General features: G+C 37.8%; 1 protein-coding gene across 1 annotated transcript in view; it reads left to right on the top strand.

Moving 5' to 3' along the window:
* The window catches only part of LOC118723395 (serine/threonine-protein kinase TNNI3K), a 287,655-nt gene that overhangs the window by 101,792 nt on the left and 158,837 nt on the right, over positions 1–27,026 (top strand). The window contains exons 12-17 of the mRNA XM_036445648.2: positions 4,263–4,349; positions 4,910–4,966; positions 5,716–5,808; positions 5,890–5,947; positions 6,074–6,268; positions 7,023–7,127. Coding sequence (XP_036301541.1) covers positions 4,263–4,349; positions 4,910–4,966; positions 5,716–5,808; positions 5,890–5,947; positions 6,074–6,268; positions 7,023–7,127 — 595 coding nt within the window. The remainder of the gene's footprint in view (positions 1–4,262; positions 4,350–4,909; positions 4,967–5,715; positions 5,809–5,889; positions 5,948–6,073; positions 6,269–7,022; positions 7,128–27,026) is intronic.

The following is a 27,026-nucleotide window of genomic DNA, read 5'->3' as shown; positions in this document are numbered from 1 at the left end:
AAGGGCTGGTGGCATTCTTCTTTGGGCCTGGTGACTAAGGGACAAAGACAATGGAGGAAAAGGGATGCGAGCTTTCTCTCTGTGATAATATTAAACACCTTACAGATTCAAGTATGAGAATATGTAGCAAGTTTGGAATTTTCGTTGCCTCTGATTTAATTGACAGTGTGTGGGACCAGGACTGACAGGAGGAAGATGAATCATAAGGGCAACCATCAGGAGACATGGCACCCTCTGACACAACCTTTCAACACTTCTGGAAAGTTAGTTTTTAAAATGATGAGAAGATAGTGGAAAATTGAGCAAAATCTTATCCAATCATTGCTGTGAACATTTTATTCTTTGAGGTAGAATGCTCCTTTGATGACCCAGACATGTGGGATCTATGAGGTCAAATAGAACTTCCTTGGTTTCTCTAATCAAGACCAAGTCTCCAAGTTCTCTGCTAAACCCTGGACCTAACAGGCCTCAGAGTTACAAAATTAGGCAGAAGGTTTTCAATACTGGTATCATTTACCATTAATATTCAGGTTTGGTTCTTAAAAATAATTTTTATAACTAAGGTTTCTTCTATGTTCTTAACATAATTTCTCATAGCAATAAATTACATTCATTGTTCCTAAGATGAAATAGTGGGACAGAGAAGCAACCTTACAGGGAAATAATACAATTTATACATTTTCTTCTTGAATAATGTATGAATCCTCTGTTGAGTACATGACCATGAGGTAGATACTAAATTGTTTTTGTAATAGCCCTTTGGGTGGACTTGTAGCTTTAAACAACAAAGTAGGTTTTAAAATAAAGAGCTATTCAGAAAGTTGAAAGCAAAGAGCCTTGAAAGAGATGGGGGAGATTTCTCCAGGTAAAAGGAGTAAAGAGATAAAAGAAGAAAACAAATGAAAGGAAAAGCATAAAATGTGGGGAATACAGACAGGACTAGAAGAGTGGGGAGCAAGCAACAAAAGAGACTTCAAGCTAGCAGTAGAGTCTCATTTGCCAAAAACCCTCAGGGGCGCCAATAAATAATACTCTGAAAGTTCAAATAATTATTGTAACTGCATTAGGCTAATAGCCTAGCAATTTCCTATTTGGGTAAAATGCTTGGATGTAGATAGTAAATTCTGAGATATAGGAAAACATTTTATTTAATTAGTGAAGTTTGATTATCTCTGGATGTGTTCCATTAGTGTACCTTGGTTATCAGGGTGAATCCATTATCAGGAGTATGGCTTAACACGTCTATTTAGTGAGTTCCATCAGAGTATTTTTTTTTTTTCTACTTAACTGTTTGTGGCCACATTTCAGGGATCTAGGCGCTAGGAGTCTTCAGGTTTCCTTGTATGCTAGTACACATCAGTAGTTTGTCAGAGCAGAGAGAGCTATGGAGAATTTCCCATACATGTATGCCTTTGCCCACTGTTAACAGGCGGTGGGAAATCAGGCAGAGATGCCTTCCAGAACTTAGAGGGCCTCTTGGCATTTCTCTGGCAGCCTCATGCTTATCATCAGCCAGAACCCAGGCATTCATTAGGCTCTTGATGAAAAGCATCCCAAAGAAAATGCCAGCAAATCGTGCCACTGTGCTGGCAGGAAATTAAAACAGCTCAGAGCAAGTGGCGCCAAGAGAGCTGTTGAAATGAAAGGTAACGTCGAGGGTGTGATCACCGACTTACGCAGGCGTTCAGGATTCAAGATGTGGATTTCTGCTTCGCTAGGGAGAGCAGGAGTCTTCTCTTGGCTTGTCAGCTGCAGTCAGTCCAACAGAGGAGCTGAGACAGGCCGGGCGAGGAGTGGGCTCAGTGAATTAAGCTCTGTTGTGCTTGAGTAAATGCTTGGGATTTGGGTTGTTTTCTTTCCCCAAAGATGCCTCTCCTAGGAAAAACAGAAATAAGAAAAACATTTTTGAGTGTGTTTTGTTTTCATTCCGGGTCCCAAATCCTTGAAGACCAAATTAAGTAGAAGAACACCTCCAAAAGCACCACAGGTCCTATTAAAGTGGGGGAAGAAGGTATGGAAAAGAGCAGAAAAGAATTTCAGAATCTAGGAATCCAGCAACGGGATAAATGAGGGGGTATTTTAATCCCAGATTTTTTAATTTTTAATTTATTTATTTTTTATGGTATTACTTTTGTCCTGAGGCTAAATAGCCTTCAAAGATGGGGAAGAAAGGGAGATGGTCAACAGGAGGCAGCATCAACACACAAAGGGCACTAAAATTGTCATCCCATTGGGTGTGGTAAGCAGAGCAATGGGCCCCATAGATGCCCAGGTCCTAATACCTGGAATCTGTGACTCTGCTGCCTTACAGGGCAAAGGGGATTTAAGGCTACAGGTGGAATTAAGGCTGCTAATTATCTGATTTAGAGAGAGAGAGAGAGAGAGAGAGAGAGAGAGAGAGAGAGAGAGAGAGAGAGATTACCCTGAATCATCCCAGTGGGCCCAATGTAAGAAGAGGGGTCCTCAAGTGTGAAAGAGGGAGGCACAAGCAAGGTCAGAGTGACATGCTGTGAGGAGGACTCAGACATTGGGCACTTTGAAGAAAGATGTAGAAAGAGGGCCCAGAGCCAAGGAACGTTGGTGCCTCTGGCAGTTGGAGAAGGCAAGGAAACCATTTCCCCCTAGACCTCTAGAAAGGAAAGCAGCCCTGCCAATGCTTTGATTTTAACCCACTGAGAACTGTGTTTGACTTCTGACCACCAGAACTATAACAGGATAAAACCGTCTTGTTTAAGCCACTAAGTTTGTGGTAATTAACAGTAGCAGTAATAGAAATTGAATATATTGGTATTTATGAAATGTATCTGAAGTTCCATAAAGGAGTTACCAAGTTCCTTTACAATGCTTAGGGCAAAATAGTAAGACGTGAAAAGATCCAAAGGGCATATTTACGTGTTAGAACTATTAGGCATATTACAAATATTATCTTACCTAATCTTTACAACAGCCTAATGAAGATGCATCATCAGTTCTAATCTGTGAATGGGAAGTTTTAAATATATATATTTTTATTGATTTCAGAGAGGAAGAGAGAGAGAGAGTTACATAGAAACATCAGTGATGAGAAAGAATCATTGATTAGCTGCCTCCTGCACACCCCACACCAGGGATCAAGTCACAACCTGGGTATGTGTCCTGACCGGAAATCAAACCGTGACCTCCTGGTTCATAAGTCAATGCTCAACCATTGAGTGATGCCATATGGGAGAGTGGGAATTTTTTTTTTAAGAAAAATAATTAAAATTAAACTAATTAAACTTAAACTAATCAAAATCCTTAGTGGCTTCCCATTTCCTTTACATTGAAATCCAAACTCCTTATCCTATCTAATAAATCTCCACATCAATAGTATAAAGGTTAAACATCTGATCAGCATAGCTGGGACTTTGCTAGAAAAGTAATACTGGGGTCAGACCTTGTAAATCAGAATGTCTGGGAGTTGCACTCAAAAATCTCCAGGTGATTCTTATATACACTAAGACACTGACGAGGCACTGTTCCACATGATATGTGCTTACCTACTTCTCCAAGCAAGTCCGGTACCACTCTCATCCTTGCTTGCAGGATACCAGACACACTGGCCTTCTTTCATTTCCTGAACATGATGTTTCTGTTTACATTTTGGGACCTTCACAGTATCTGTTCCTTCTGCCTCGTAGGCTCTTTCTTTATAGGTTTGCCTGTTGGGTAATGGCATTTGGGTCTTGTAGTCTCACTAATTGTAAGCACAATTGTAAGCACAATTGCCTGTTGGGTAATGGCATTTGGGTCTTGTAGTCTCACTAATTGTAAGCACAGGAGAGTTCAGAGAAAGAGTGTTAATAAGACTGGCTCCCCATTATTTCATTACTGGTGCACAAAATGTTCAATCACAGCAAATGCATCTCTCCTTTCTGATAACCATATGTGCAATTCACCAGTATAATGGTCCCCTTAATATATACTCCAGTAGTTCTTGATTTATCCCCAGTTAGAAATTCTCATTATTATTATTTGTTCAACTCCAGTAGGCTTCTTAAGGGTAGAACCATAGTTGCCTTGTTCATTGTGTCCCCAGTAGTGAACATAGTGCCTAATCTAGTAGAATCTTAATGAGTAATTTTGAATGAATGAATGAGTGAACAAAATTTCTATTGCAATATATTGTCTCTTAAAATACATCCTATGTTTCAAGCTACCTTTGGTCATTTTTGTATTGGTTGGTAAGCTGAATAAATAAAGCAAAAATTAAGACTCTCTATCCCTTTTCTCTTTTCATGAAGGACATGATGCAATTGTCACACTACTGAAGCATTATAAGAGACCACAGGATGAACTGCCCTGTAATGAATATTCTCAGCCTGGAGGAGGTACCCTGTCCTTATTCACTTTTTGTTGTTAGTGCAATATTGTCCTGAAGGTAAAACCATGTTTCTATTACTATCATTCTGGGATGAGGGAGGAGAGCATGTCAGATTAGCTTTATTTTAAGAAAACTTATTGCTGGGTGAGGCTGAAAATAAATAATCCCCCTACTTTCTAACTCACCAATCTATAATTCCTTCAAGTTTAACATTCCCTGGATAGGATGTTTAAGAGGCTTGTTCATGACTAGGAAGGCCTGGGAAGGCTGAGAGCAGTCATTTTCCCTGTCAGTTACCTATTAAGACATCAGAGAATGCTCATATCCAGACACAAGTTAAATCTGCTGGAGTCTGCTAGACCTTGGATTTCTAATATTTCAATGTGCTTTCTAAATAAATATTTGCTGTATAGTTTTAGTTCCAGTCTACAGTTTAAGCTATAGTCTTACTTGGTTTTCCTAGCAAATATGTCACCTACTTTTTTTTTTATAATGTTTAACTTCCACGTAGAAAAAAACAAACACCTGATTGCTACTTTCAACACTGCAATGTAATTTGATTTCTAGATGGCTCCTATGTGTCTGTTCCATCTCCCTTGGGGAAGATCAAAAGCATGACCAAAGGTATTTTAATATGGTACAATTGCTATATTTTATTACTAAGGATAACTATTGCCTCAATTATGATAACTTTCTATTTTGCTTTACATAGTATAAATGATGACTATTTTGTAAGTATAAACAATACTATCAATATACCATTCTTTCTGTAACATCATTTGCTGTTCTATTTTGTGTATGACTCTGTTCATTAAGGTATAACAGTGAAAATTTTAATTCAATGTAAAAAAATAGAGTTCCAACTTAGTTAAACAGTTAGATTACCTAGAATTTGAAGTCTTTAAAAATTTTTTTTGGTTTTGTATGTTTCCTCTGAATGATTCATGTGCTTATTTCTTATTTCCTGATATCTAATTGGTATGTATCCCTTGGAGGTTCAGTCTATGGATCTTTGGCTAAGCTTATTGTGATGGGTTTCATGGCTTGACCAGATAAGACTCTTTATCATGATGTGGTACGGACTGTGCTCCAGGATTGCCATGGTACTCAGACAAGCTAGTTGTTGATCAGATCAGGAATAAACTCTTGGTCCTGATAACAAAGGTTAGGTAACACAGAGAAAACTAACATCCTTTTAATGCAGAGATCATTTGTAATCAGGTTTTCATATCTCCTAGTAGTCAATGATAGCTGAAAAAGTAAATGTTACTAAGGAGTGATAATTTTGGTTCTGTAACTTATATTTCTACATGCACTTGTGCACATCCACATGTGTGCTCTCTATCTTAAAAAATACAACAATTTGTTTGCAGAGAAGGCAGATGTTCTCCTCCTAAGGGCTGGATTACCTTCACATTTCCATCTTCAACTCTCAGAAATTGAGTTCCATGAGATTATCGGCTCAGGTAACCTAAGAAATTCCTAGTCAGCTTTAGTGTAATGAGCTCAGGATAATGTCTTTATTTATTTCTCTTAAACAATTTTAGGTTCTTTTGGGAAAGTATATAAAGGACGATGCAGAAATAAAATAGTGGCAATAAAGCGGTAAGCAAGCAAATGAGAAAATGAAACATCCAAGTGGAACTGTCAACTCTGAGAAGTGTGTGAATGGTGAGCCCCTTGTTTTGATTCATCTGTTTTCTGAGGATTTCCTGTCGCTACCATTTCCAGGTATCGCGCCAACACTTACTGCTCCAAGTCAGACGTGGATATGTTTTGCCGAGAGGTGTCCATTCTCTGTCGGCTCAATCATCCCTGTGTCATTCAGTTTGTGGGAGCTTGTTTGAATGATCCAAGCCAGTTTGCCATCGTCACTCAGTACATATCAGGGGGTTCTCTATTCTCCCTCCTTCATGAACAGAAGAGGTATGGGGCTCTTATTCTGAGCTATTATTTTACATACTATTGGAATTAAATACCCCACCAACAAATACCCCAGAGGCTTTCTGCTTGGATTAAGACTTTGCCTTCTGAAATCTCTGAGTGCTAGGAAATGTGGCATTTTAAAGATGGCTAATAATTTATACCCAATAATTAGAGAATATAAATACTTCAGTGCTTTCTTAAATGCAATTCAGTTGGAGATAACAAATTCAAGGAGTTTAAATTGGTAACTGAAGATTGTAATCGTTAGACTAAATTTGACATGCCAATAAAGTAGATATATGTAAACGCAGATAAAATAATTGCCAGGGGTCATTATTTACAGTTGTTTATTTTTTTAAAAAAGTTTTTAAAAAGAATGGTCTTGCACAAGTCTAATTTGAATTCACTTTCTCTATCTATGCATATAATAATTGGAATGTGGTTTCCACTCAGTGATTATAGTAGATTTAATTTTTATAATACTAGAAAGAAATTTAGTATAATATTATAAAATCAAGTAGAATATTTTAAGTAAAAGAGTGTGGTATTTGAATTGATTTGTAATTGAACAGTATCTGATGTAGAAAAGCTGATTTTTAAAAACTTGTTGAATTTTTAGCTTATTCTGTAATAGAGCAAAACAGGCTGAAATTATACAGAAGAACAAACCATATATACCATTGATTTATTTTAAAAATATATGGCATTGGCTTTGACCATTTTATCCTCATTAAATATTATTTTTAAATTCTAGGATTCTTGATTTGCAGTCTAAATTAGTTATTGCAGTAGATGTTGCCAAAGGTATGGAATACCTTCACAACCTGACACAGCCAATTATCCATCGTGACTTGAACAGGTATTTCCTCCCCCCCCCCCCCCCCCCGAATAATGAATTTAGAATTGTGTAACTGACTGGAAGTCCAAAATGTATTTCAGTGAAGATACATTTTAGATTTATTACAGATCAGGGTTTTCTGCTCTGCAGGTAAGGGGACAGACTACTGTAAGCCTGGGCAATATAGTTGTGTCATTGTGTTTTACAGAAATAGAAAGCTATGTAACAACCTCTCGGGGATCTTTTGAATACATTAAAAATTTCCAGCAAGGAAGTGATATCTGTGAGATTCACCAGCTAACTAGTTCTTATGTCAGTAAATTCAGATTAAGGTTTGAAATCGATCACTGTTATACGGTAGAATGTCATGCCTTGAACAAAGTTAGGTATTATATATAGGAGAACCTGGTATAAAATGATCTGAAACACTACTTTTGTGCTACTCTTTTGGTATTTCTTTAACTGTAAATTCAACTAAATAACAGCAGCTCATTTTCCTGGTTTTTATATGAACATGTTTTCATATGAAATAGAAACTAGAAATAAATATAGAATCAAAGGGTTCCAGAGGTGGAATATCAAGGGATTTCAAAAATAATTTTTTTAAACAGTGAAAGTTTTCTCTAAAATGTGCTTTAGAAGAAGACCTGTATACAACATGGATCTATTTTGGTTGAAGGCAGAGTTCAGGGTAGATATTTGTTTACTTACCTTTTTCTCTCCCAAGGAGAGAAATTCCTAGGCTGCTTCTGTGGAACTCCAAAGATTCTGTGGAGAACAGCTGGATAACCACACATATAGTTATGGAACTTATCAGAATATCAAAACCAATGGCTTTCATTTCATGATTATCAGTAGGTTAATATATTAATAGATCCCACGTTTAGACTTTTGTAAAACTACTAAATATTAACTAATTAAATTAAGTACTCCACTTTGTCATTTCTTCCTCAAGTATTTGGTAACTGCTATGTTTGGAGCCTTTATTTACACTTGGCACAGTAGAGTTTGCAAAGTGAAACTGCCATAGACTCTATTCTCAAGGAACTTTCATACTTTGGCAGAGGAGAAAGATATTTGCGTAAATATATTTTTAGTTATAAAATAACAAGTTCTGTAAAAGAGATAGTGAAACATTTCTATACACTTTCAGAAAGAAAAATATTCAGTACTTCTGAGAATTTAGAAACCACTGCATGGAAGAAATGCCATCCCTGGAGGGTGGATAGGATTTGGAGGAGTGTTTTAGGCTTAGGGAAGACATAAAGGAAATAGAGATTAGAAGATTAAAGGCATACAGAGGAACAATATATAGTTTAATTTTAGTGGATGAAGTGTATAAATATATACAGTGTATGTAATGTATGAAGCAGACTATGGGGGAAATTTTCAGAAAAATAAATTGGAACAAGAGCACAGAAAATAGAAGTTGCTAGCCTGTGGTAAATTTGACTTTGTTTTGTAAGCAAGAAGAAGGCACTGAGAATATCTGAGCTAGGAATCACAAATCTGGAACTGGATGTTGGAAAGATCAATTGAGCATCTTTGTAAAATATCAACTTGAAGGGGAAGTCAAGAAAATACTAAAGCCATAGTAACAATAGCTAGATGAGAAGTAATGCAAAGCAAAATTTCACATGTGACAGTAGAAATGAAAGGAAGAGACAAATCTGAAAGATAGAAGAAATAAAATAAATTAGATATGAGCGTGGTGGAATCTTAGTTCTTGGAAGTAAACATATGGGGACTCTATTTATAGTTATTTAGTTTTCAAATAAAATTAATTTCTTTACTATTAGACATTATTTCTTTCCTTTATTTATCTTTTAAAAGCATTAATGTTCATAAACATAATTTTCTTTTCATTTCAGTAACAATACTTAGGAAACAGATAATAAAATAGCATAATGCAAACTGGTAACCTGTGAGTTTTAGGAGTATTACCTTGTAATCCCAACCATTTTTGCATGTGGTTTTAAAATAAATGAGTGACCATAGAAATATTTTTTTTCTAGCTATAACTCTTCATTTGTTGGGCAATTGAATGTGTGTTCTGTTGCCCTGTTAGTAAGTACAAGTTGTTACCACCAGGTTATAAAGCAGGACCAAAAGTAATGTTGATTAAAAGTGAAAATAAAACATTATTAAATAACAGGTAAAGGTTTATATTTGCCTTTTTTTCTGTCTCTAATCTAACCCAAAGTCTTAAATTATATCAAAAAGTCTTCAAATTTTATGAAACATTGTTTTATATGTGTCTTCAATATAAGAAAGCCCCAAACTATTGCATTTACTATTTGTGGATTATTATTTTTTTTATTAATCTTTAATCTGGCAACACTAAAACAGTTGTTTAGATTAATTCAGATGAAGTATTACCAAGAAGAGTATAAGTTCTTTGCCTCAGAGGGCTTACTACAGTCTGGTTGGGTGCATAAAACATATGCCCAGGAAGCAATTTAATTGCTATTTAAGGTAGCAAAATGCTAAAGGACCAAAATGATTAAACAGCAATTTTCAAAGGATTTCAAGTAAGTCAAAGATCAAAGTAGAGGGGAAAGCTTCTTGGAGGATGTAGAGCTAAAACTAGACTTTGGAGAATAGGCATGTACATGTCCTGAGTCTTTTTACAGCACACTAATCTTTGCATTTATAAAATGCTTAGAAAGCATGGCTGAAAGAGGAGGAGGGAAAGGTGCCCATCAAAGCTTGAGGAACTCAGACACATGTTTGTATTTGTAGTGAAATGACCTATTTACATTTTTCTCTCTGCTCACCATCTGGGCATGTCAGGATTCCCAAGGAAGAAATCCAGTGCTCCTAATCTCATAGAGGATGTTCAATCAATGCATCAATGCATTTTTAACAGAACCAAATTCTTCGAGAGTTTCTATGAATATCATTTTAGGAAGCACTGGCCTACTTAGTGCTAGAGAGAGTCGGATTAACTTGCCCAATGCCTTGCATAGTTCTAAAGGAAAGGGGCTATTCAAGTTAATTGACCATCCTGATGAAGGATGCCCAGGACCAAACCAGAGACAGGCGGACCTGCATTATCACCATTTGTCCACCAACCAGATCTGAAATATCATAGCTGGCATGTACACATAAGGAACTATCTGGCATTGAAATTGGGACGCAAAAGAACTGTTGGCCCAGAAAGGAACTCACTACAGACTGATTCATTTGCCTCTCAGCATAACCATTATGGTTTTGTTGCAGTTTAGGTTCTTACAAGGGTATTTCTTGGATCACATGATCTCACACATCTAGAGGAAATAATGAACAACACAAACAGACCCAGAGAAAGAGAACCAGTGATCAGACTCTCAAACCTCAGAGGGAAAGTAAGGGGGGATGGGGGTAAGGGGAAGAGATCAACCAAAGGACTTGTGTGCATACATATGGGCCTAGCCAGTGGCCATGGACAACCAGAAGGGGGGAGCATATCTAGGGAGGGATTTGGGATGGGAATGGGGGGATAAGGACAATTATGTGAGACCATAATCAATTAAAAAATATATATATAATTTTTTTAAAAAAGTTAATTGACCAGCCCAGAGACAGAGATACTTTTATCTTTGATTTTGTGATTGGTGACATGTTTGATGAAAGGAAAGAACTCTGCCTTTCTTCTGGCAAGCATCTTACAATTAACTTACATACAGGTCTAAAAGTTAATTGTCATCTTTAGTATATTCTAAGAAGTTGTTCAAGGAACGAGTAAGAAAATGTGTGTGTTTTTTTCCAATGATAGTGAGAATGAGGATAATACCTACCATTTATTTAGCACTTAAATTGTGAAAGGGCCGAAACCGGTTTGGCTCAGTGTGTAGAGCGTCGGTCTGTGGACTGAAAGGTCCCGGGTTCGATTCCAGTCAAGGGCATGTATGTTGGCTGCGGGCACATCCCCAGTGGGGGATGTGCAAGAGGTGGCTGGTCGATGTTTCTCTCTCATCGACGTTTCTGGTTCTCTATCTCTCTCCCTTCCTCTGTAAAAAAAAAAAAAAAAAAATCAATAAAATATATATATTAAATTGTGAAAGGACCTCTGCTAATCCCTTCTCATATTCGTTCTCTCATTTAGTCTTGCAACAAGCTATAATATAGTTATTATCTTTTTTTTACTGGTAAGGAAACTGACTAAAAAGTGCAGGGTCACATCACTGTAGTGTTCTTAACATTGTGTTATGCTGGCCCAACAATGACAGCAAAACCAAGTCAGAATGGGAAGATCAAAGGACGAAGGTGCTATTGAAGGAGCATCAGCCATGTTTATCAACCTTGCACTTTGTACAATAGTTCAGTCCTTAACAAGTTTAACTCCTACAATCCAAGCCATATTTTCTATCCTCTCCTTGTGCTTGTGTTCCTACTTTGTTTCCTTTTCTACACCTCATGTTCTGTTAGTATGGAGCAGAGGCTGCTTATGAGGAACACTGGTATGTTTTCTTTGGCCATCATGTTTAAATATTTTTAAATGCATACAGCTGTATGCAGAAACATATGTTCCAATTTGTTGTAGGCCCCACTGCCTACCAACTTACCCACTGACACCTGGCCCAATTTATTCATTCATTTTGTGGCATTGGAGCTCGCAAAGCAAAGCATGGTTTATAGCTAAAGGCTTTAAAGATTTTTACTTACTACTAGCAACTATGTGTTTTCTTGCAAAAGTACATTTCGCAAATTGTTTGACCTTAAACCAAACCATCATTGCAAATACATATGGATTAAATGAATTACCTTTTTTCCTGTATAAAGTCTGTAGTACAGCATCCCTGTCAAAAATGGAATAGAAACACTTCCATCACAATGACCAGGGCACTCCCATGGGATGTGCATATGAAAGCATTTTGTAAATTATAAAGCACCATAAAATGCCATTTGTTATTGCTATTAATGCCTCACTTGTTCTCTGATATGCTAAGAATAGAAAAACACTCTACAATATTCTCATACATACAGATATTTTTTATATAACACAACTAATTAATTGGAGGTCTAGGTCTAAATCTGAGAAAGACTCACTGTTGGCTTTTGAGTGTCAGCTCATTTGGGTGACTATAAAGGAAAATAATTAATGATAGTTTAAAAATAGCCAACTTACTGATGACAAATGACAGCTAATTTAAAATGACAAAGATATAAGGGCTAAAAGAATTTTAATTTTGAAGATGACATTTAACTAAATTAGTGAAGATTTCAGAAAATATCAAAGAAAAAAAAACTATTGGTAAAAAGTTTAATAATTATTTTTAAGTTGAAATGTTCACTTGCCTTTAAACAGAATACAAAATATAAGTCCTGCATTTCAGAAAACAATCAAGTACAACTAAATGAATGATTAATTGTCTTTCTAATTATCTAACTCTTAATACAGTTGTTTCCCTCAGTTATCATAGAGTCCACTCTCACCTATTCTTCTTACTTGTGACTTTTCTTGTAAGCTGTTATACAGAAAGCATTTAGCATTCACTGGCAAATATCATCTAGCAGAGAATTCTGAATAGCAAATCCAGGCCACTCGATTTATTACATTACAGTGCTTACTAGAGGCCCGGTGCACAAAATTAGTGCACAGGGGCAGGGGTGTGTGTCTCTCAGCCCAGCCTGCAACCTATCCAATCTGGGTCCTCTCAAAGGATGTCCAACTACCCATTTAGGCCCAATCGCCCTGGGCCTAAACAAGTAGTTGGACATCCCTCTCCCATTTCAAGACTGCTGGCTCCCAACTACTCACCTGCCTGATTGCCCCTAACTGCTTCTGCCTGACAGCCTGATCACCCCGCTAACCACTCTGCTGCCAGCCTGATTGATGCCTAACTGCTTCCCTGAAGGCCTGGTTGCCCCAATTGCCCTTCCCTGCAGGCCTGGGTTCCCCCCAGCTGTCCTCCCTTGCAGTCCTGTTCCCCCCCACCCCAACTTCCCTCCCCTGCAGGCTTGATTCCCGCCAACTGCCCTCCCCTGTTGGCCATCTGGTGGAGGCAATCTTGTGTCCACATCGGGGTGGCCATCTTTGACCACCACATGGGGTGGGCAATCTTGTGTTGGAGTGATGGTCAATTTGCATATTACCTCTTTATTATATAGGATAGTAAGTCTTGATAGAGAAGCCCATCAAAGTTTGTGAAAAACTTTACAACTCTACTTCTGTAATTCTCTAATACAAAATCCATCACGGGCATTTTAAATTTTGTCAACTTTTAAAATTTATTTCCACTTTAAAAATAAATTAATTAAGGTATTAATTAATTAAAATATCAGAATACTTGATATGAACCAAGGTCTATGCAATGCCTGGTAATACAGCTGAGAATGACAGACTAGCACTTTTTCCATCTTAGAGCCCAATGAAGTCTTTCTCAAAATTTTCCAATTATGAGAACCATCTGGGGGCCCTAATTTAAAAGAAAAATTCAAAGACTCTTCACTTGAAAGCACAGATTGAGAATGTTCTGAACTGGGCCTGATAATCTATACTTTTAAACAAAATGCCAGCTAATTCTTCTGATCAAACAAGTGGAAGAAATACTGTTTCAGTGCAGTGGTTCTCAACTTTGGCCACATGGTAGAATTTTAAGAAAATTCTTTTGCTACTTAACTTAGAATCTCCAGGAGTGGAGCTCAAGTATCATATTTTTAGAGAGACATCCAGGTGATTCCACTATGCAGGCAGTATTGATAATTGCATTTTAGTCTAATGCTGATTACATCTCTTCACCATTTGCCATACAACCTCATATGCTGCTGGAATGGAATGGGAATATTGTGGAATCAAGTCACAATGTAATCTCAAATTCTTTGAGAATTATTGCCTTAGTACAGTATAACATTTTATTCACTCAGTCATTCATTAAGTTAATAACAAATGTAAAAGACAGAAATCCACATGCCCAGGGTACCTATGGCATAAAGTGAAACCAAGATCCAATCATTTACCGGGGAGTTGTGCTATGCATAAGGCATTCTGGAGCTATTTTATAGCACATGGTTGATACTAGAATATTTCCAGCAGTATGGAATCTTCATAGGCAGCCAAAATAAGAATATAAGTTTTAATATTGGACAATTATAGAACACACAGTTCATATAGATATTCAAGGCTGAAAATTTTTGGAAAATTACAAAATGATCTATACTAATAATAGGGAAATGTGCAAATTGGTCATGATGCCCTCACACATAATGACCAATCAGCAGGCTGCGTGTGCTGCAGGTGAGGGTGGGCAGGGTCTTGCATCGTCAGGAACTTGCACCACTCTGTCATAATCCATCACCAGGAGGGCCTCTGTATGGCCTGGCCCGAGGGCAGCCCCCAGAGGAGGCACGCGGAGGCCTGCCCAACGCTAATGTGATGCTGCCTGCATGCGTCCCAAGACAGGGACGTGACACTGCCTGAAGGTGTCCCCTGCCTGGGATACGATGGGAGGGCAGTTGGGGGCGAGCAGGACAGCAGGCAGTGTGGTTAGGGGTGATCAAGCAGATAGGCAGGTGAGCGATTAGGAGCCAGCAGTCCCAGATTGTGAGAGGGATATCTGACTGCTGGTTTATGGGATTGGGCCTAAATCGGCAGTCAAACATTTCCCAAGGGGCCCCAGATTGGAGAGGGTGCAGGCCAGGCTGAGGGACACCCCTTTTGCATGAATTTCATGCACCAGGCCTCTAGTATATTCTATATAATAAAAGGCTAATATGCAAATTGTCCCCTCGACCAGGAATTCCACCAGGGGCAGGCTAGCCTGCCGACCTCCTGCATCCCCTCCCCTCTGCCAGCCCAATCAGGTGGGCTGGCTGGACCCCACACATGCCCGCATTCTTGCACTGGGCCTCTAGTATATAATAAATTAATATATATTATATTTAAAGGAGTATATGAATGTTTATATGATTATAATAAACCAATGGACTTATAAGCATCACATTTCCATGTTGTTGTAATGCTTCCAACTATTCTGAACTGGAGTTCTGAAGGAATTAAGCTCTATGAAAAATGCTGTGAAGGACAGTTTTATCAATTCTCTCAGGGATGAGACATAGCTATTACCATTTGGAATGAGTAGAAATTAATTTGTTATATGCAATGTGCGTTTCAATAAACCTGGCCTGATTATATACATGCAATAAGAATAGCAATTGATTGTGTAAGCTTTTTAAAATCTGCTTTGCTAGAAGTTTTTATAAGGAATCTCCAGATTGAACTTTTAATAATATTCCAAACCTAAGAAGTCAAGAAAAATATTTGTCATCAGACTTCATTTGTTAACACCTTTAGATTAAGGTTTCCAGAAATATCCTGAACTTCTTGTATCTGCCAGGGAGTGGTCTTCTTTACCCCCCCCGTAAAGTTGCTGGGAACACTGTAAGCAAAGTACCAGGCCTATATTTACAAGGCCTTTATTCTATTCTATGAAGTCAATCTTAGTTCCTTAGAGCTGTCTGGCCACATCTGATTTTCTGTAGGTTTCTCACAAACATGATATTCTAATCAAAGCCTTGGTAAAAATAACCAAGTTTCTAATTGAGTTCTGTTACAAGCAGAACAGATTCTTAATGAGCTTATGTGAATAACTATATTGCCATGAAAATAAGAGTGCTTGCTCATTGAGAGTCTTTGAATTTTGGAGGGATCATACAATGAGATAAAAGTTTCTGTTTACAAAGGCATACTTTAACAAATTTCTGTAAGCCATGGGTAGTTTAAGAGAATAAAAAGTTTCCTTAAAACAAAGATTAAAGAACCAGTAATATTTTTTTAAATATATTTTATTGATTTTACACAGAGAGGAATTGAGAGGGACAGAGAGTTAGAAACGTCGATGAGAGAGAAACACCGACCAGCTGCCTCCTGCGCACCTCCCACTGGGGATGTGCCCACAACCAAGGTACATGCCCTTGACTGGAATCGAACCTGGGACCTTTCAGTCCGCAGGCCGACGCTCTATCCACTGAGCCAAACCAGTCCCGGCTAGAACCAGTAATATTTTAAATAAAAAATTATAGAAATTAAAGTCACACTCAATTAATGCAACCCCAAGAATTCATTTATGTTACTCTCTATCTTTTGTTAACAGTTTTATGAATTCCATTTTGTTTCTTTAGTATTCTGTAAATGCTTATCTAGTTCAATGGTATAACCTGAAAGTCACCAGAAGCCTATGTTCAAGCATACTTTGAACCTCTTTGGAGAAGAAGCATGTTTGTAATCAGAGTACAATAATTGTCTGTAAATATCACAGGACTTAAATGGCATAGTTAAATATCTGATTACAATGCAGTTGACAAAAAAAATTGTTTTTTTCTATTACACACATTTTAGGATAGTGACTAGAACTAGAATTAAGATAGTGATAACATTACATAAAGATGTTTCAGGTTTTTAGGAATTTCATATAATTTTTAGAACACTCATATTAATAACTTTCACCCATCCAATGTAAGTTAAGAAAGTTTATCACTTTTTATTTGACTACACTCCCAATGTAATTTAACATACTAAGCAAGTATAATTAGTTTTATATCTTCCTTTTTATAAAAAGAGAACAAATTATTTAAAATGTTCCAGGGATATTGCAAAAAAATATTTCATATAAATGAGGTCAGAAAGACTTCATTTAGAATCTTATTAGGATAAGTTTTTTAAAAATAATGAAAGATTTTTAAATAGTCCAATAGGATCATAGGTCACTGTGAAACACCACTTAGTTACCCATTTAATCATGGTAACAATTAAAGACTTCTCAGGCAAATACAGAGAGTTAAGTAGTTGTAAGCAAAATTGAGCTCTTTCACTATTAAGGCCTAATCAACACAGTGTGAAGCACAGTTGCTAAGACAAAAATCTTTGCTTTCTGAGAGGACTACTTTAACAGGTCTAGAAAAACCTTTTAGTATCCATATCAAAAGTGGAGCATAGTCCAAGAAAGCTTTGTCCTCTTAGCAGATTAAAGAAAATTACATTTTAGTTTTGCATGAGTAGGCCATTGGTATTGAAGCTTATTTTTAAAGCGCTTATAATAAATTCATTTACTCATATCCAGTTTGATCACATATAAAAGTTCCCTTCTCAAGATTCTTTTTTCACAAAACTTGTACAGATTTTTCTATTTCCATTTTAGTTTGTCCCTTGTTCTCTACCCCATTAAGAAATGCCAGCTTCATTTTAGGACAAAATTACTTTTTATAATTCCCTCAAAAATGCATCTCTATACCTGAGACCTTCTTCTATAAAAATGTATATTATTTTCCTTCCCCATAGAATTGTTTCTTTATCATTTGTAGTAGTCTTAATTACTTATGTTAATTATAATTTTTAATCCTTAGAAAACTTTAATTTCTAGTGAAAACTAATGAGTAAGCCATTGTTAACTGTCCTTTATGTTAGCATTCTATGGACTAACAGACTTGATACTTTTTATAATTTCTAGAAATGTGAGATTTATCATGGAAAGTTCCTCAGTGTGGCATAAAGCAAGTTTACTATTAGATTCAAACTAATGTTTTAGTTTCTCTATAATTAGAAGCCAAAAATAGACAAAACCTGTTATTAATATTAATGTTCAATATTTTGCCTTATTTGGAAATGATCTAGATACTTAATGAATTCTTATCATTGAATTAATTTAATAAAACTCTAAAGTTTCAAACTACCGAAAACATTTGGGAAGCAACCTTTAAGTATACTTATTATAAGCATAATTATTATGCCTAAAAACTCTTATCTCATTTAAATTTAATTGATTTATTTATTTTCAACAATTATGTTTTGGTAATTTATGAAAATTTTATTAAACCAAGTTACCTTTTTTTTCCTGACAATCTTTGTACTAGAGATATCATAAACATATTTGACTTTTAGTAAACCTAGGTATAATATAAGCATTATATTATTTGTGCATAACTCTAAAGACATGCCTATTTTAAGGAAGCCAATAAACCCAAACCAGCCATAGATTGAAGACTTTCCCAGATCATGTGAGCCTGACATTTATTTGAGTTAGTTTTTATAGGTCTCTACTTATATACGTGCTTAATTCTTAAGATAATAAATAGAGCTCTTTTTAAAAATATATTTTTATTGATTTTTTATAGAGAGGAAGATAAAGGGATAGAGAGTTAGAAACATCGATGAGAGAGAGACATCGATTAGCTGCCTCCTGCACGGCCCCTACTGGGGATGTGCCTGCAACCAAGGTACATGCCCTTTACCGGAATCAAACCTGGGACCTTTCAGTCCACAGGCTGACACTCTATCCACTGAGCCAAACCAGTTTCAGCAAATAGAGCTCTTTACAGATTAATTTTGATAATACCATGCAGAGTAGAAAACTATCATATATCTATACCATACAAACAGGCTTATAGTTGTTTGTATGGCAATAATACAATAATTATTAATAATAAAATGAACTGTGTTTTGTGTACTCACAACTTTAAACCTACTTTTGCCCCACCATGTATGTAGGCACACAAAGACGCAGAGATCTTATAGTTACTAATAGTATTTTTGGAGGAGATTTTTATTTTTAAATTTCTCCTTTTTAAAATGTTCTTAATTGTGGGGCAGTTATACTTCCAATGTCTTGATTTTTCTTATTACAATATCATCAGATGTCTGAAGGCAAATAGGAAGGGGTCTGAATGGACTCTGATTTTTGTTCTAATTTTGATCTTTTCATCTTATTAAGGGAATCACAATGGCTAGCTGTCATGTCAATTTGAGAGCTCTCTAAAATCTTTGTTGAATTTAGAAATTTTTCCAACTCAATAGATCCATCTGGCCAATGATGAGTAGCATCTGTTAATCTTACTAGCGACTCTAATCTTTTTATGTTTAAGAGGCATTTCCTAAGGTAGTGCAAAAAGCAAAAACCAGTCTTCACAAGTTCCAGATAATTCAGTTCCAGATTTAACCTAAGAAAAAAATCCTGTGGAGCCCTGTCTCCAAATAGTCATTCTAAAACGTGAATCAGTCCTATTTCCTCCCTTTGAACAGAGTAGGGTTTTTGATTCTCTAAACTGGACCCACTGCCCATTCGACTATCAGCCAGGTGTGTATGGATCCTCTGGCTGGTGGGACCCAGAGCAAAGAGTCTTGTTGGTCATTAAGAAAAGGGGGGGGGGGAGAAAAAAAGAAGAAGAAGAAGAAGAAGAAAGATTATTTCTAGAGGAATGGAATCAACAGAAAGCAAGAGGACTCATCCCAAGTTTTTACCAAAGTCACTTAAGCTTAAGGAACTAGCTCTGCAAACATTTTTGGCTGCTAATCTAAATTTAGAGAACACAAAGGAAGTTTCACCATTATTCCTTTCCACTGGGCCTTGCAGACAGAGACTGTGGAGGCTGACATGGTAAGAAATCTTACATTTTGCTGACACTTGTCAGATCTCTTTCTGTGTGGTAGTTCTGGGGAAAAAAGCAGTTTTCCAGCCAGTGAAGTCTCCTGACTGGTTCACTAAAACTGTTGCAGGGGGAAATCACTCCATTTACCTCTCTCAGTACTTTGGACTGTACTAACAATAACATTGACACAGACCAGGTTTACAGAGGAAAACCCATTTTAATGCATGCACATGGGAGATTATAAATGTCTAGTGGCCCGGTGTGCAAAATTCGTGAACATTAAAAGGAGATTAATTAGAGGAAATATTTTAATATTCTATTTGCCCTTTTTCTATAATAGAAGTGTCAGAGATGAAAGAAAATTAGTAAAATGTATGTGAAAAATCTTCCTCCTGTCAGAGTCTGGAGAGCACCATGGAACCCAGAGTTAAGTTCCTGCCCACCCACACATGCGAGACCCAGACCTGGCTGGCCCCACCCCTGTTAAGCCCTGCTGGGTGATGGTTGCAGCCTCAGGTCCCCCAGCTCACCCTCGGGTGCCCTGGCCCAGTGCTGGGGCATGGGGCGCAGCCTCAGGTCCTCCATCAAGCCCCGCTATGTGGGGGTGCACCCTCAGGTCTCCCAATGCACCCTCAGATTCCCAGGCCTGGCGCTGGGGTGGGAGCATGGCCTGAGTTCCCCTGTCAAGCTGTGCTGGGTGGGGGGTGCAGCCTGAGATTTCCCCATCAAACCCCAGTGGGAAGAGGCATAGTCTGAGGTCTCCTGTCCAGCCCTGCCAGGCGGGGGCTGCAGCCTGATTCTCACCAGCTTAGGCCAGGGCAGGGGGCATGACTTGAGGTCCCTTATCAAGCCCCATCAGGCAGGGGGCACAACCTGAGGTCCCCTGTCAGGCCCTGCCGGGCAGGGGGTGCAGCCACAGGTGGCCCACCCCAACCCGGTGCCACGCAGCAGCCTCAGGTCCCTGCTGATCACTTATTCTGGGAACCCCACCTCTGCTGTGGGCACAGCCATCTTGTGATGGCTTGAGGGCTATTTTGCATATTACTTCTTTATTATATAGGATGCTCAGAGTGATGACTGAAGCAGGCAGCTTTTCATACTCTTTAGACAAAGAAACAATAAATGGGTGAGGATTTGACAGGTCAAAGATAGTTAGGTTTGGATGCTCATTTAGTAAGGACTCTACACAGAAAGTTATTATTAGGGTAATAACTAGTGAAGAAGTAAAAAGTGTTGTTTATATACACCCTTTGGCCCTGAATTGCTTAACTCTGGTGTAGAGGGTGTCTATCTTAGCCCCCTCAAACCTCCCCCTGAGCAAGGAGGGCACTTTTCACAGGAGAGATCTATTTCTTACATTTTCAGGAGGCAAAGGAGGGTCAAGTACCCTTCTTGCATTGGCTGCTTTTCAAGTAACTTTCATTCAAAAATAATCAATGTGACATTGTGGGGTGTTTGGAGCTGCTTGCCCTGGGCTCCAACAGCTCCTGGAATCTCCAAATAAGCAGAGAGTTCCTTTTAACTTTCAAGCTCCTACATATTACTTATTTACTATTTTAAAAATATATATTTTTATTGATTTCAGAGAAGAATGTCTAGGAGAAAGAGAGAAACATCAATGATGAGAGGGAATCACTGATCAGCTGCCTCCTGTACGCCCCACACTGGGGATCAAGTCTGCAACCCAGGTGGGCATGTGCCCTGACTGGGAACCAAACGGTGAGCTCCTGGTTCATAGGTTGACATTCAACCACTGAGCAACACCATTATTTAAATAGAACTTTGCCATCTAACTCATGATCATCTTCTCTCAATGTAGATTTACTCCTGTCCTCTTACCTGATTCTCATGGTTCAGAGGGAATCTGCAAACATTTTCAACACATTTTATTTAGGTTTTCATCCTAAACCAAAATAGTAGGTCCCTTCCCCTCTGTTCCAATACTAGAGTGTCCTTTAGTCCTCGTCTTCCTCTCTGTGTCCAATGGAAATAGCTAAAGTTTATTCCCAGGCCCAGGTATAATGTTCTTCCTCTTTCAGCTGCCTCCTGAAAAATCTCATTTAATTTTGGCTACATCCACTAATTCTAAAAATAGTGCTCTTACTTAACACCTCATTAAGTTAAATTCCCTTAGGCACATACTCCCTTTAAACTAAAACAGGTATATTTAAATCAGAGGAAAACTAATTTATTCTGCCCACACTATTATATTGCTCACATAAACCTGGTCAAATCTGCCATCTCTCATTGTAACTTCCACTAGAATCTGCTTCTCCATCTATGAGTCTGTCTGTATTTTGCTTGTTAGTTCAGTTTGTTCCTTAGATTCCACATATGAGTGAAATGATATGGTACTTGCCTTTCTCTAAGTAGGGTGACAGTTGTCTGGGCTAGGGTGGGCTGGGCTGGGGGGTGAAGGGATTAAGCAACAAAAAAAAAGAGAGAGAGAAAGAGAGAGAGAAAATTCATGGACAGATGCAAGATTGGGAGGGAGGTGGAGAAGGTGAAAGAGTATAGGAGAGATAAATGGTGATAGAAAAAATTAAATTAAGAATTTTTTAAAAGAGTAGTTGGGGTAGGGGGGATAATGGGGAGATAAGGACACATATGTAATACCTTAATCAATAAAAAAGGAGTATTTGCTTCAGTCATCCCAGTCAGACAAACTCCTTAATCTCACATTTTAGGGGTGGGTTCTAAGCCATCATAGTTATTTGAACAATACACAGGTTTATGTGTGTGTGCAAAACAAATACACGTGTGAGTATATTAAAACATAGGAAGTCAGGCTTTGGTAGTGAAAAATGGGAATTCTGTCATGTCCAAATCCACTTTTGACTTTACATAAAAATTTTACTGCTTCACCTGGAACCTGGTCTCAGGATTTCCTATCACAGTGCTTTTTGTGGTGATGTGGTTCACTCTGCTATCTCCTTCCTTCATAGGACACAGCCACACCCTGAGAGTCCCAAAAACCGGGGGGCAGGAGTGTTTTTCCTGTGACAGTCACCTTCTCCCACCCAAGGGCTGAGCATACACTTGTAGAAGTGATGCCCTTCTTGAGCCTTTGAAACCTTTCAAATGCTTCCTTGTGACAGGTGGTGTGAACTTACTGGCCTGCAATGTTCTAGTGTTACTGCTTCCCTGCATTGCCATTTTCCATTCTTTGGGGAATGGCCTATTTAAAGTCAGCTTTTGAAAATGTCAACAAAAGCTTTTCTCTGTTTGGCCTCATTTCTCCTCTGCTCTCATTTCTTGGGAGATACCATGAGTGCCCCTCTTGGTACCTTGCCAATTTCCTGAGTGGCTAACCTTTCAATAATGCTATTAATGCTGCCTTGTGGCTATCTCTGCATTTCTCAGTTCATCATTTTCAGCCCTTGCTTGCTGCGATTCATTTATGTTGTGTTCTTAAGGTCCTGGAGTTTAATTGACTGCAACCTGACTAGGAACCCAAGGCCAGAATTTCTAGCTAATAAATGAGGAACATTCTTAATAGGTTGATATTTCTTTGCCCATTGATTGAATTTCAAATAGCTAAACCTTGAATTTGGCCTAGAAAAAGAGATCCATATAATTGTAAACTTTCTTGGCTTGCTTAATATTTTTTAGTTCAAATTTCTTCCTGATAGCCTTGAGAGGAAGCAGCTTTTTAAATACTGTTAGTCTTCTCTTGAGATTGTAGAATGGACCGCTCTAGACATCTGTGTGGTGCGGGCTACCACTCTATTGGAGGGAGGGCCACAGGATGAACCGACTGAGAGCAGGGATTATTGAGCCAGACCATGGAGGTTCCAATAGTTCCAATACCAACTCCTGTGACCTTGAAAAATTTATTTAAGAAACAGTTTGTTAATTTCTATGGTGCCAATAATAATACCTATCTTACTGAATGTAAATGGGAAAATACATTATCTCTTAGTGTCATTATTTTTCATATTTATTCTTCTAAAAGAATGGATGAGCAAGTTTCTTACTGAATTAAATGTATCTAGGGCCTTGTCTCTCCTTGGATGGTATTACCACACACTTTGCTTGTAATATCTCAGATAGCTAATTTCTTCCTGTCATGAATATCCAGTAGGAAACTGGAATGTTTATAAAGAGAGACCAGGGAATTCTCTTCCTATATGTTAGGGGTGTCGAACTCAATCAGAGAAGGGGCCAAAATCTAAAATCCAGCCTAAATCGCGGGCCGAATGGTTTACTGAACAATCATAAACTGTCATTGTGATGGAAACGCAGCGGAGTGCAGTGATGACAGCGCGGTGCGGGCCACATTGCAAGGCCTGGCGGGATGGATTTGGCCCGCGGGCCTTGTGTTTGACACATGTGCTATATGGAGACCTCTCTATTCCTTCATAGTTCAAAGTTGCATCAAGGATTCAGCCTTGACACTCCCATTAATTAAGTAGATGCAGATCTGGAACAGAATTTGTATTAAAAAACACATGTGAGGATTCACAGAGTTATTTCATTATTCAAGATCCCTTTTCTCCGGGATTCTTTTTCCTAGGACTCATTAGCAAAACTTAAGCGTACAATTTAAACACCAGCCATTCAATTACTCAACAGTCATCTGTTTGTGAATATAATGGCACAGAAGGGAAGCCTCTTCAGAAGCACAACTCACAAGTCATGCCAGGCAAAAAAGGTCAAGTAGCAGAAGCCCTGGTTTTGCAGTGAGTGTACGGAGCCCCGAGTGGGGAGGCAGCTTTCCTTCTCTGTGCCCAATTAGCACCCCCAGGGATTCCACTCAGCAATTGTCCTTGTCCTTCTCTCTATAAAGAACAGAGGATGATGTTTTCATAGTTAACATGGAGAAGGTTGTCCCCTGCCCCTTTTTCTCCAATAGTCAAAGAAAAGGAAGACTTCATCCCATGACATCTTCTCAATTCCTAAGAAAAAAAATCATTTTTCTCATTACTATTCCTGTACTTTCTGTGTCATTGTGGTTGTATCACTTGACTTCTTTCTGTCTCAGGTTCTTCATTTGCCAATGAGATGATATCTAAGTCCACCTGTCCATGGACATCCTTGCAACTAGTGGGAGTGTCAGGATGATGCATGGGCACTTTAGAGGGAAGATTTGACCAGAGATGTCAGCATATCACTTATATGAGCTGCGTGGAAACTGATTTGCCAAAAAGTCTCCAAACAGATGTATTTTCTATCCAGCTGCTAGATCTGGACTGTTTGTTGAGTAGTCTGGATTGTTTTCCTCCCACTGGCGGTGAAAGGAGTTGTGGTTATTAAATGGTGTGGGAAACAGCATGCTCCTTTTTCCAAAAGGCTTAATGTCACCTTGAACAGTGTGGAGAAAAGGGCAGGCGAGCCTCAGAAAATGATTAGAACTCTTTAATCCCAGAGGGATGGTCTTTGTATCAATTACATTTTAAGCCTTGTATGTGGAGAACTGTATTCTCCGTCACTAAGCCCTCATTTAATGGTTTTCAAAACCTACAGAACGTTGGTGCAAAGCATGCCTGCTGCCACAGATGAAACAGTATTAGAGCGCTGATGATGTCGGGCTTCTTTTCTTTGGGGAGGGAAATCTCTTCTAAACTCTTAAAATAGCAGTTGGTTTTCATTAAATCTATTCAGAGTTAAGGGTCTAAGGATCTCGAGTGACCCCTTTCCTTGGGAACAGAGCACATTTTAATGAGCTTTTTCCTGTCTGTGGTCCCCGAAAGGTTTAGCTGCTGGCAGACCTCCTGAATGGCTGGGATTTGTAAAGGAAAGAATTGACTACATGCTTCTCCTAATTCTTTCTCTTTCTTTAATTTATTTTTCCCATTTCATACAAAGAATGAGAAAGATACTTTGAGTCTCCTTCTTTTGAGATATGGTTGGCCTCAAGGGCACACATTTTAGCATTGAACTTTTATTAACCTCTTCTGGGTTTGACAAAGTTTCTCCTTTTTTGATTCCTAAATATGAGGCTAAAGAGTTGTTATTTGCCAAGCTTTTTCCTCAGCACCATAAGCAACAGAGAGAAAAAAAGATTTTTTCTTTTGTTTTGTTTGGCTTTTTCAGTTGAATTCCATTTGCAGTCTCTATATAAAAAGATAAATTATAGGTCTTAACACATGCTACTCGCACTGATGGAACATTCCACCCCTGCCCTACCTCCCCATCTCATTCCCCTCAGTGCCCCTCTGCACTATTTTTTTTCCTGGCCAATCCCTGTCACTTCCTCCAGGGAGCCCTCCTATATGTTCCCACCATGCACTTGCTTATCTCAGGATAGCAGTCTATTAACCTTATTCATGTCTTTAAGTCTATTTCCTTTAACACAGTAAGCTTAATCAGGACAGAGGCTGTGGATTTTGTTCCATGTTATTCCTAAATGCTTAACACAGTGACTGGGTCCTAGTAAAAATTCAATTAATTTTTGTCAAATGGATGAATGAATTATTAATGTTTCAAGGACTATCAGAGTATTATATATTGCACCACCTATTCCTCTCAGTGTTTCACAGGCATTAGCTTTCTGAATACTCATAACTCTGAAAATGGCTTTTTTCAAACAAGTAAAGACAGAAAGGCTTAAGTAAATTAAACAAATTACAGCTGGTAAGTTAAAGTCATCTAGTCCAAAACATAGAGATATATAGTCAATTAAGACATTTAGTCCCACAAACCAGGAGCAGCTCTGACTGAATAGCAAAGCAATAATTGCCAGATTGCTTTACCAAGGAAGGCATAGTTTATAGAATTCCTAGCATAAACAAGAAGGTAGTTTTCATTTAATATTGAACAATTTAATAACATGAAAGTTATTATTTTTTCTCAGTAAAGACTGCAATTCCACAAGTGACTTGCATGGCTGTTTTGTGCCACAGATAATTTATCCGAATGCTGGTCTCTAAAGCCTGTCCATAAAAACAGTGAAGACATTGAGAAGAGGAAGTTTAATCAGTTGTTTGACTGCTAATTTACTCAGGTGCAAAGTTTGCCAAATAAACTGTATTTGCAATAACAGACATCGCCCAAGACTATCTGATTATTTTTAAGAAAAACACAATCCCCTGAGATTCTAGTGATTTCTAGTCACTACTGACCATGTAGATTTGAACCAATGCCTGCTTCTTCTGAATCAATTGATTTTCTTTCTCACAGGCAACATTTTAATTTTTTTAACCTGCAGCCTTTCTGTGCCTGACTGGAATATTTTTGCATTTGATTAATATTTTCATTTGACTTTCAATGAGGTCTCAAAACAGTTTGGCTTGTCACAGTCACATTATCTAAATATCCTCTGAAAAGAGTATGTAGAAACTAAAATCAGATTCATGTGAACCTGAAAAACCAGTGGTGACATTTCCTGAACTTGTTATATTTTTATGTCTGAATTAATCATTTCACAATTTTGTTTTATACTGATCCTCAGCTTCTTAAATACAGTGATTATTAGATACCTTAATGGAAAAGTTTTAATTTTAACTGACCTAAAAGTTATTCTCTAGCAAGAATTTGTGTTCCTTTCTAAAAAAAATATTTCTTATGGTTTCAACAGAAAAATACTATATTATGATTTCTATTTGTATTAAAAATATTTTGGTTCTTTATTATTAT

This window comes from Pipistrellus kuhlii, unplaced genomic scaffold (genome assembly GCF_014108245.1).
Source record: "Pipistrellus kuhlii isolate mPipKuh1 unplaced genomic scaffold, mPipKuh1.p scaffold_m20_p_2, whole genome shotgun sequence".
NCBI classification, from domain to species: domain Eukaryota; kingdom Metazoa; phylum Chordata; class Mammalia; order Chiroptera; family Vespertilionidae; genus Pipistrellus; species Pipistrellus kuhlii.
This window is presented reverse-complemented; position numbering and strand designations above follow the sequence as displayed.